This window comes from Carassius carassius, chromosome 19, assembly GCF_963082965.1.
Source record: "Carassius carassius chromosome 19, fCarCar2.1, whole genome shotgun sequence".
NCBI lineage: Eukaryota > Metazoa > Chordata > Actinopteri > Cypriniformes > Cyprinidae > Carassius > Carassius carassius.
The window spans coordinates 19024327-19036836 of NC_081773.1; the positions used below are offsets into that span (position 1 = coordinate 19024327).

General features: G+C 37.3%; 1 protein-coding gene across 4 annotated transcripts in view; it reads left to right on the forward strand.

Annotated features, from left to right (window-relative positions):
• The window catches only part of LOC132095298 (citramalyl-CoA lyase, mitochondrial-like), a 64266-nt gene that overhangs the window by 27027 nt on the left and 24729 nt on the right, over nucleotides 1-12510 (forward strand). For 3 of the 4 annotated variants that reach the window (XM_059500148.1, XM_059500151.1, XM_059500149.1), the window contains exon 2: nucleotides 5824-6034. In XM_059500148.1, coding sequence (XP_059356131.1) covers nucleotides 5824-6034 — 211 coding nt within the window. The remainder of the gene's footprint in view (nucleotides 1-5823; nucleotides 6035-12510) is intronic. The other variant, XM_059500150.1, reaches the window with a different exon arrangement.

Here is a 12510-nt window from a genome sequence, read left to right on the forward strand (position 1 = left end):
AACAGGGCAAAATAAAGAGACTGAAAAGAAAAAAGAAATGAAGTGAAGGTGAAGTTCAGGAGAGAACTTTTAATTATTTTGCATGTCCCCAAACTAAAGATTTAAATCTTTTTTTATATCAGGTCCATACAAAAAATAGTGTTGTCCATGAATTTGTTTGTATGAGTTTGAGATTTCCCGGTCTGAAATTTTATCCCAGTCCGCCCCATGTGGAAATTAATGAAGCAGACATGCAGACATGTGTTCAAATTTGATCATCTTAATTCAAGTGATGAAGGATTGTAAAAGTCTGACAGTATTGAGCACTGCTGTAAGGTTAAACCTGAATGGTGTAAATGTTTGAAGATGATAAACAGTTGCAAATAAACATTTATTGGAGATTTTGAAAAGTAATCAAAAAGTAATCAAAAGTAATTAGTTACATTACTTTAATAAAGTAATTGAAAAAGTAACACTACTATTACATTTTAAATCGGGTAACTTGTAATCTGTAACCTATTACATTTCCAAAGTAACCTTCCCAACACTGCAATTAACAGATGCATGAATATGCGGTAATATAAGGTCATGATCCGATTAGTGAACAGATTATTCTCTTGAGTAAATCTTTTAAAATAATCATTTATTTTGTTTAACGAAAACATTGTGGAAACCAGTGGTTCACAAACTGGATAGATCTGAGGTGCAGGGCTCGCAAAATCGCTAGCCCGACGTCCAGGGGCTATTGTGTTTTGCAGTCGGGCTCCAAAATGTATCACTGCTCTTCCCGATGGGCTATCGTGAATAGTGATTTAAAATTCGCGTTGTTCACTCGCTTGGAGGGGTGAAATGTATCGTAGTTGATCGTTTTCACTTGTTTCTAAATCTTGCTGATTCAACTTTTTTAAACAATTTTCGCGCGTTCGAAGCTTGCGCACGCACTCGTTCAAAGCACGCGCTGTGAGCAGCATTTCAGACAATGCGCGTACAAAGAATTAATTCATCTTTTGGGTATCCTAACTTCTGAATGAACAAATACACACACAATTATTTCAAAATAATAGTCTCTGCAAGTATTCTCGTAAACACAGTCGGTTATGTTTTAAGTGAACGTATACAGTGGCCTGCTGCTCAGAGAAATTCGCTGTACCAGATGAATCTGTCTCTCTCTAAATTAGACGAAAACGCGCTTGTTGGCTGCGCGATCGACTCACTCATCCATTTGCGTAGAAAAGAGATGTAATATTATGATTTCCGTCAATTAAAAAAAAAAAATGTATATATATATATATTTGTGTACCGGGTGGGCCGGCCCACATTGGCTAGCGGCCCACCGGGAAAAGTCCCGGTGCTCCAGATGGCCAGTCCGCCCCTGCATACCACTCTCACATTATAAACCAACTGGAGTGGATTAAAAGTAATAAAATGGCTAAGTAAGCCAACATTTCAAACTACTGCATTAGCTAATACTAATTACACATGCAGTGTTTGCGTTACTATTATATAGTATCAGTACACTGGATTATAAGCCAAGCCATGTGGAAAAAACATTTAGTTTGCAATCATTTTATTTAAAGAAAAGACAAGATGTAATTTCTTTTGTGTGATGTGCTTCAGAGTGTCTATGTGAATAAGAACCTCATTCGAATAACGCAGACATTTATATTTTTTTGGTTGGACTCTGTCAATCAGTTCCTCCACCTGAGAATTAAATTCCCAAGTCAGAATGAATTATGATACTCTGTGCTGAATAAAGACCCCTTAAAATGAAATGGATTTGAAATGTGCTAAGTGGACTTTGAACCACTGACCTAAGTAATTTAAATAGGGTTTTCTATGTCTATTATCCAATTTATATATTACCCATTACTTTCCATTTTTACCGTAATTATATATTTTTAAAAGAATAACATGGGAAATCATTTACAAAACCCAAAACAAGAACTTTAGATTTTTTTTTATTTCTAACATAATATATTTTTTATTTAAAAATTTGAAGTTTAAAATGCATTCAGTTTATTTTTTCAAATTAAAATCCATAAAGAAAAAGTTCATGCAAAATGGGCATTCTGTTTTACTCCTACATGTCATTCCAAACTTGTTTGATGTATTTCTTATGCAAAACAGAATAGTATGTCCCAAAAATTAGCACAGGTTGCCATTTAATTTCATTTTATGGATAAACATACCACATTTTTAAAAACAATCTTCTTTTGTGTCTCACAGAAGAAAGCCAGTCATACAGGTTTGGAATTACTTTAGGGTGAGTAAATAATGGCAGACATTTTTTATTTTAAGATGTCCTTGTTACATGTACGTCTTATTATAACAATAAATTATGCATAATTACATGCAAGTAGCCCTAAGCCAAACCCTAACCACATGAGTACATGTAGTTAATTAATATTACTCAGTACTTAGATGTATAATTGTACTCTAACTAGGACACCTTAACCGACTTTTAAACAAAATCAATAAATATACTGTAAGAAGAATGAGACCATGAGAAACATATTTGTTCTTCAGACATGATCATCCGTTTGTGTCTGTATTGTCGTGCAACTCGTATGAAATCTTTTATTAGAAGCCTGATGGTTATGCATGTATTAATATGACCATGACATGGACGTGTGCATGTGCGTGTCTACAGCACATGAACACACAGCCAGCGTCCTCCCCTGCTGCACACACATCATCACGCTCTCTCGCGTGAGAGGCCAGCCGCTTGGTTTTCAAAGTGCCACCCTCGGAGAACACCAAAAAACCTTTCCAGAATTTACCGACTTGTCTTTCCCTCCTCTATCTCCTTCAAACATAAAAGAGAGAGTAACAACTAAACAAAGCAAACTCCTCTCTTTCCCCATGGCAGCTAGGTTGCAGCAAAGTGAAACCCCTACTGTGTTTAAAAAGGCATAGAGGGAGAGCAGCGCTGAATGGCGTTTCTCTATTAGACCCCTTGTACCTCCGTCAAGCGATCTGCTCCCGCTCTCTTTCTCTCTCTGATAAAGATCCATCAAGCAAACCCCTCTCTTCCCCCATGGAGGTTTCTTAATTTTTTTTTTCTGCTTCTTTATGAAATCTATTCTTTAATTACGAGTGCCATCATTTTGTAAGCCTCCTACTTACAAGATAATTTATTTCTTTTTCAAGTGCATACTTAAAAAGGCTTTTTTACATTTTCACCCTGCAGCAGTATGCATTGAATGTAGAAGATTTAATTTGGATCCTCCCTCCCCCTTTTGCCGTACCCATTTCTTCGCCAACCCCCTACACACGTACATGCATAATGCCCTCTACCTCCTCTGCAATTGTTCTATCCAATTTCGCTGTTTATATTCTTTATTGCCAATCCGGGGACTGTAAGGTTTGGGGGTCTTGAGTAATAGCAAGTTCCTCCCCTCTCTCTGTCTGCATTGAGTGGTTTTGCATATCTCCTCCTCCTCCTTCCCCTTGTTGAGCTAGTGCCACTGACCAAATCCGAACACTATAGTATTGCGAATCCCTGCCGAGACTCTGTGTACTTAGGCCTGCAAAGTGCTCGCAGCCATAACTACCTGAATTGCTTTTAATTGCCTGGTATAGCTGCATCATCTTAGTCGAGAATATGCTTGCTTGGTTCTTGAGGGCAATTGTAAGCATGAAGGATTGGATTAAGTGGCTATTGAAGTGACTTTAGCTTCTTTTGACAACAAAGAGCAAAAGAGAATACTTCACCCCTTCACTCCCCCCTTAAAAGACTATGCTACCTCCTTCTTTTTGTCAGGGCGGAAAGGAATACAGTCAACTAATACGGTCCCTTCATGTGCAATCGCAAGGAACCGACAGACGAAGACTGTTCCCGGCTGTAATTAGTTGTATGTGATACCAATTATTTGGTGCATTTATTAACGCTAATTGTTTGAACACCCCGACATACCGAAAAAACAATTAAAACGTGTCTGAGCCATAACAGTGGTTATTAGTGTGTGATAAAATGTGGAAATTAAGCCATAAACACACACCTCTATTAGCCTTGACACAGGGGAACGGAAATCTGACAGCTTCTAGAACTCATTTACCAGACAGATTTGTGGTCTTGTCTTTATTTTGCTGTGTTGGGGTATGTAATCTCTCCCAAGTCTCTTTCACGTCATACTGGCTTGGCCCTAAATAGATTTATTCAGCTGTGCTTGCTAAGCCATTGTGAATTAGCATTAGAGAAGAAGCATTTGCTCTGATGTTGTCGGAGATAACAGCCTCAGGTCAGCAGTGCTTATCCATTAGAGGACTGAAAGGAAAACAAACCTTGTTTCTTCAGTTTGTAAAGATTTGGAAGGGAAATTGAAGTTCAGGATAAGTGCCTGAGATTAGCCAGAGGTTTGTTACATGTGTGCAGGCATAAAGAAAGATCAGCAAACAAATGAATGGCTACAACAGATCTCTAGAAGCCAACGCTTCACAAATGACAGTATTTTTTTTGTTTAAAACACATTATCTAGTTTAAAACGCATGTTCTTAGAAATGTTACTCTTTGTATTCATGTTGGTTTTGAAATGCTGTTTTCGAGAAAGATTTAGGCTTATTGACTCTAAGCTGTCATGTGGTTAACTATCAAGCAAAAATTATGATGACAAATTGTCCTTACAACTGAAATACATGCAAAACTATGCATTATAAAAATGCAAAATTCTATAAATTCTATTAAGGTAATTTGTATATATAAGGTGAAATATATAATTTTAAATCATGAGTTATTTATTCATAAATATAATTGTTTTTGTGCAGTATTACCAAATGATTTTACAACATTGCCATGTCATAAAACATCAAATTATCTGATATTTTAATATTTTTTTTGTTGTTGTTTTTGTTGTTGTTTGTTTTGCTTTGTTTCAAGAATTTCATTCTTTAAATTACAATTGTATATATATATATATATATTAGGAGAGTAAAGCCTGGTTCACACAGCAGGATAATTTGGCCGATTTTAGCCCCGATTGACACCTTCCGACAATCTTAAGGATGCTCCGATTATCGTAAAATAATCTGATCAGATATTCCTGCCATGTGTGGTGTGTTAAGACTGCTCTCCTCTGCTCGGAAGGACGTCGGGACCGCTCCGATCTCAAATCTGGGATATCCAACATGTTGGATTTATTTGGCCCGATTTCTTCTCGTGTGTGGTGTCCCCCGAGGACAAACGATCACGCAGCCTGTGGACTGTGGCGTGTAGGTGACGAGGCGGCGAGGAAGTACCGGGAAACAAAATCAAAACAGCCGGCGGCATGGCGCACCAGAAAGTCCGGTGGACGTCGCAGATGGAGTACTTTGTCTCCACTTCTTTGACCATCGCCTTTTCTTGTTTTTCTTATGCTTTTTTCGGTTACAAACAAAGCACAAACTATGGCCACTGCATCCTCTTCGTCCACCATGATTGTTTACTCTGAAGTCACGTTTGATCTCGAGGGATTTTGCGAGATTTCCCGTCTGACCTGGGAATGCTCGGGAGTCAAATCGGTTCGTGTGTGATGTTGATTTTGCCGTGTGGCTGCACACCACACACTGTACGACCAAAACTGTTAGGCCCGTGATTTTTTTTTATCGCCGTGTGTGGGGTCTCTCAGGTTTGGAAAATCGGCCGACAATTTTAAAATCGTCCCGTGTGAACCAGGCTTAAATGGAAAAAAATGAATTGAATAATTTAATTACACAAATTAAAAACATGCTTCTCATAGGCAAGGTGTACTGTAAGTGTGATTGTATGTATGAATAACATTTTAATGTAAATTAATAGATGGGATAGAAAATGTGTTATGTCAGTGACTCATTTTAAAATACTCATCATCAATGTTTCCATTTTCTCAGGGGGATAAGTCGTCTACTTTTATCTGCAGTTTCTTGGTGTCAGTCGAGCCAGCGTTCCCACCATACTCCTGGCACCTCTCTGAAGTACATACCACGCCGCGCTGTCCTGTACGTTCCCGGCAATGATGAGAGAAAACTCCGGAAACTAACTTCTCTGGATGTGGACTGTGCCGTTCTCGACTGTGAGGATGGAGTCGCCCTCAACAAGAAGGTACTGACCGCCCTAACCTCTCATTCTTCACTTAACACCTGACTCTGTGAGACATAATCACAAAATCCTCATCATTTAAAGCTCTCTTTTAGCCAGGTGCTGATCCTTAATCACTCCAAAGAAAGCTACCTAAGCGCAATGCTTAAAACAAGCACATTTCCGTCCCATTATGTGCCAATAAAGGCAAAAATGCCCCCCTATCACATTCACTCGAAACAAGGTGCCCACTTCACACTGAGCAAACAGCAGGACTTCAGCAGATGCTGCAGGTTAAAAGCATTCTCGACCAACCCACACAGACAGCCAATTGGCCCTGTTTACCTCTCCATGAAATTGTGATTGGAGCAGGAGCTAAAAGGAGAACCGGTAGAAAGGACTCAGCGAACAAAGGTTTTTAAGTCATGTTAATAAAGATGATTGATATGGCCAGAGGCTATTCCTGCTGGAGTGGGGAAAAGTTTGAGAGGCAGCCTAAACGGTGACCCCTGAAAAAAGGTGATGGATCCCAATGTTTCCCAACACCCACTAATTTCTTTATCACATCTAAGTGGGGGAAAAGGTTTTAAGAAAGTATCCAATAAAGCTATCTTTGATTGCTTTTAAGTGTCAAAAATGTACTCAAAAGGATAAAAACATTATGACATTGTTACCATGTAAGACCTTACCATAATGGTATGTATCAATGTTAATGTTGTTCTTAAATGAGAAGTATAAAAGATAAGATTGCTGAGCCAAAATTCAGTTATTCTGTCAGGTTCTGCCCGGATAGGATTATTTTGTTGAGGAATATTAATGCTAGGTGATCTAAGAGGGGAGAAAATGGCATTAGAGAAGGGTCTCGGGTCCCCTCTCTGAGCCAAGTGGCTTTCTTTTCGCTAGCTCATGTTCCTGTCAGAGCTGACAGAATTAACACTCTCTGTAGTCTCCCAGATAAAAATGCTAATAACTCACTCTGGAAAAATAACAATGTACTTCACGAAGAGCCTGAAAAATAATCCTGCTCATTGCTCCTCAGCTGTTTGATAGTATAAATCTGTCAAGACTACAAGCACTTACAATCCTTCGTACAAGACGCAGTCAATTTTAAAGACCATATGTTAACTTTAAAGGGCCTGGCATGGTATGGGGAAAGCTGTGATCCATTATTTATTTGCTAGCACGCAACTGTGTAATGTAAAAATGAGTTATTAACTCAATAATAAAACACAATTCTCTCCTCTGCACCCGCACTTTCACTTCCCACACTCTCAGCTGTTTTCCCCATCCTGGCAATTGGAAATCCATGGGGGTTTGTGTATACCTATAGATAGATAGATGTTTTATTTTTCGTGCTACTAAATGAAACTACTCCTGCAGCTCAGTTACTCTTTTATGGGGCGTTGAGGAGGATGAAAAGGACTGCATACTGTACACATGCACAGGTTCTGAGGACTTTTTTTTTCTTCATCGAGACACTGATTTAACCAAAATGTTCCTGTAGTACTTCAGTGCTCAAATGCATTCAGATTGTGACATTATTAAAAATGATTCAGTTGTGTATAGCTGATCATTGGTAGAATCTTTGCTGTAAAATTCTAAATATTACGCAGTTGGGCCTTTTGTAAGTTTTATTAGAAAGGAAAGGAGATGGTATGGGAAATAATAACTAGAGGGTTGGAAAAGCTAGATTCAAACTTGCCTGATATAAGCAAGCATAGGGATGCGACCATACCATTTTTTCAGAACCGATCCGATCCGAAACCAAAACTTCTGATTATTTGCCAAAAAAAAGATCCAATCCGATTTTTTTTTTTCAATCAATGTAGAATTTCTGTACTTCTGTGTTGACCTGATCATCACTCTTTTGTGTTAATCATACACTACTACATATACACAACTTCATTTTAATGAAAAATAACAAATGAAAAAAAATATATAATCTTAAGCCCCATTCACACCAAGAACGATAACTATAAAGATAACGATATTAGCATCCACACCAGCGAGCAATAACGTCTTTTTATTCTGAGCGCACGTGTGTCTGCCGCTTTAAATCCTCGTGCTCGTTATAGCAGGATTGATTCTGATTGGCTGTCAATGTTTTGTATCGTTCATCAGCTGGAAAAAAATCGTTCTGAAAATGATTCCAACGATACTGTTTGTCTGTGCCTTTATCGTTATAGTTGTAGTGTGGACTCTGCTATTCTTTAATATTGAGAACGATTTTTAGAACTATATCTTTATCGTTATCTTTATAGTTATCGTGCTTGGTCTGAACAGGCCTTTAATCTGACAAAAATATAAACTTAATAATATAAATATAAAATATAAATATAAAATTATAAACTAGGTTAGTGGAAAATTCAGCAGCAAAAGATACTATAGATTCTAGAAAAATCACGGGTTCACAATAATTTTATGAAATCTAGTGAAATATTTTATTTACAGATAAAAGTGAATAAGTCTAAAATCTGGTAAAATGTTACACATTGCTCGGCTCGAGTTCAGTTTGAGTAAATTAATTACTCCGGGATATTAGCTTATTTTGACTCAGAGGGAGTGTTAGCCACATTAAAAAAAGTAAATAACTTGAGTAATTATTAGATTAATGATTACTGGAGACGTGAACCGGTTCAAACCATTCAGTCCGATTAGGTGAACTGGTTCAACCTGTTCACTTAGAAGAATTGGTTAAATCAAATGATTTGTTCGCGAACCGGATATCACTAGTACAAAGGGAAGAGATATTGATTCGTAGTTCATTAAATCTGTGTGTTATCAGATGTGTCAAGTAACAAAGTACAAATACTTCATTACCTTACTTAAGTAGAAATTTTGGGTATCTATTCTTTACTTGAGTAATTATTTTTCAGCCGACTTTTTACTTCTACTCCTTACATTTTCATGCAAGTATCTGTACTTTCTACTCCTTACATTTTAAAAATAGGTTCGTTACTGCTATCTTATTTCGGCTTGTTTTCTTTCTGGCTTGTCATCATTCAAAAAAAAAAAAAAAACCTATCCAGATAAATCGCGCCATCCGGATGGAGTGAATTTGATTGTGGTTGGATGAGAAGTATAAACATATACCATTCCGACTTCCTATTGGTTTGTATGCAGTCCATCGCACCTGCACATGACACAAATCACATCACACTCCAGCAAGGACATAGCCAGTTTTGGGTAACTTTATCAAAAAATATATTTCTTAAAAGTAGGGTTGGGTATGGAACCGGTATGCACCGAACCGAATAAGGACGCAGATTTCGGTGCCTCATTTTGGTGACTCTTATATGCCTGAGCAATCGATTGACATGTTTGTCCTGGTTCTCCGAAATGTAGGCCTACACAAGCATGGGCGTCCGTAGGCTTTTTTTAGTGGGGCTATAGCATTTAGCTCCTAAAACTGTACACAAATTTGTAATCGCCTCAGAGTCAGTTCGCTTAAATTTCATATGAAAACAGCGTCAAACCGGTCTACTCTCCATCTTTCAGCGTGCTCTTCAAACTGCAGACCGAAGCAGAGCAGCACGAGCAGACTCTAACAGAGGACACAAGGTGTGTGTTTAGCGATAGATTGTTAGAATATCCGTATCTGTGCAGTTCTTTGTCATAAATACAGTTTACAAAAGGTCACGAGGGAGCAGTCGGTTTCTCATCTACTGTAAAGTTTTCGCTTGTCACCGCTCATCACACCGTATCTGTTTCCTCCAGCGAAAATCTAGCACTTAACACTAACATATGAATGAACTCATACTTAAATTGTACTTATTTAAATATGCTTAATTTAATCATACATACTTTATACATACACTACTGTGCAAAAGTCTTAGTCACGTTAGTATTTTCACCCAAAAGAATGGTGTTCGGCCAGTTATTTATATCTTTTGCTGTAGTGTGTCAGTAGAAAATATCAGTTTACATTTCCAAACATTCATTTTGCCATTGTCAGACTGCTTGTGAATTCAAAATCGCACTAGATTATTATTAAAATTAATGGCAAACTAATATTTCTCTACTGACACACTACAGCAAATGATGTAATTAACTGGCTAAAAACCCTTTTTTGGGGTGAAAATACTAATGTGCCTAAGACTTTTGCACAGTACTGTACTTTACAAACGACATTGTTGCTACTTTATAAAGAATGAGCATACAGTAATTCACAGAACTGATTAAAGACAGTGACAGACAGCAATCATTTTAACTAAATATCAGAGTGATTGACAGGGATACAGTAGAAACATTATGTGTGATTTTGTATTAAATAATGACCCAGATTGTGAAATACATTTATTATCCTTAGAGTAAGGGAAGCACAACTTGAGAAATGAGAGCATCTAAAGAGCGTATGCAAGCTATGGATTTATTTTAAATATTTTTAATGTTCTTTAAAGTTATGCATGTTTATTTTTGTGGCTCTTTTTTTAAGTATCGGTTCAGGCACCATTTAGGCACCGGCATCATTTTAAAAGTATCGAAATGGCACCGGACCCTACTTAAAAGTTATTGTTTCTCACTACTGGCTCATTTACCAAATGGGTGCCTTCTCTTCGTCCTCCGCAAATTAAGTTCCTGTAGGTAGTTCGGTAGCGAGACGTTTGAATAAATAAGCATTTGCGATTGACAACGCGATTGACAATGTTGTGATAAGTAGGCTATACCAACTTTGTAACTCCTTACCCCACCAACACTGGACATAGCAGACGTATGTAGCAAATACAGGAAGGTATCAATTAGGGATGCACGATCATGATTTTTCATGGCCGATTCCGATTTTTTTACAGGCAAACTGTCCGATTCCGATACCGATTTCTGATTTATTTTTTTTATCTTTAAGCAACAAACAAGAAAGAAGGAAAGTGTGCATAAACAAGATGTTTATTTGGTATTTAATTGGCCAAATTGGCTTTTGTCTATTGAAAACAATAACCGTAACCATCTGAAATTAACAGCAGAAACGGCACAGTAAGTAGCCTACATTCAATACAAACATAGATGGTACAGACATCAGCATTTAGCTTTTGTTTTTGAATTGGTTTGAAACTACATAGAACTGGCCTTAAATTAAAAGTTTAACTGTCAAAATTAAAGGCAATAACTGCATAGTTCTACAGTCCAAACAACACAATCAACACACATTCAATAAGATGTTTCTTAATCAGCATTCAGTATTTTAGTTTTTAAATTTGGTTTTATAATTAAAACAAGGTTTTTACCAGTGAGACTAAATAAAAGTATGCTATATAAATATTATTCCAAAATGTTAAAATCAAATAATATTGGTGCGAATAAAACAAAGATGCAAAGTGTTTCATTCATCCAATTAAAAAAAAAATTAAGGTAATGATTCACATCTATATTTTTTTACTTGAGCCAATGAAAAATAAATAACTATTGTCTCAAGTTAGAAAAAATAGATGTGAATCATTACCCTAAAAAAAATTTTATTGAATGAATGAAACACTTTTTTTCAGTGTGCTACAGCAGGTGATTTTAAAATCAAATTCAGTCGATATAATTTTAAGGTAAAATAAAAATAATCATCCTATACAGAACTGACGTTTACTTCTGGCTTTTCAAACATGTATGCAGGTTCTACTTTACAAAAAAGAAAAAAAAATCAGTTTTGTCACGGTTTAGTATGTTTCATTTCTCATCCAACACGTGAGAAGTTGAGCTGAACATCCTTCATTGTCTCCGCTTGTGGAGGGCGCGAACAGGTACAGATACACTCGCGCAGCTTCAGTGAGCAGGAAAGGTACTCTTATTTTGTGCAGTCGGCAGTTCGCTTCCTGCTATCTGTGCCTCAGACAATGTAGCTCTGCACTTCCAGTGCTGATCGGCTGTCCGTGTCCTGCGCGCAGATTTCGAAATACTTCCACACAAATTACGTGATAGCGAATGATTACAATGTAGTCTGTGCATGCGGTCACACTTCCGGAAAAATCGGCCGAAAAAAGACCAAAAACCGGCCGGTTCCGATTTATGGCCGGTCAACCGGTGCATCCCTAGTATCAATCAAGAAGGTATCAGAATTATGAGTTATTTTTTGATTAATCACATGGATTAATCATTCATTTTGACAGCACTACTGTTTATTCTAAATAGACAACCATACAAGGGTAATTGTTACTAAGCCTGCCCTGGGTACACCTATGTCTATTGTCTATTGCCCTCGCAGATTCCTGCAGCTAAGCTTGGATGTACATTTACATTCCATTAAAGGTTATTGGTGACATGCCTCTGACGTTTGACTTTTTGCACCATTATAACACTATTAGGCAACTAGTCATCATATCTCTAGTTCTTTAGTGTATTTGCTTTGTACTAAAGTGCATTCATTTTCAATGGGCATATGTGCGGCTGAAACAGGTATCCTAGTGCATCCCAAACTTTTCAGCATGAACATTTTAATATAACATTATAGTCATTATGGCCTTTAGAAAAAACATTTTTTGAGGAGGAGGGGTAGTGCACAATAGGCCCCTGTGGCA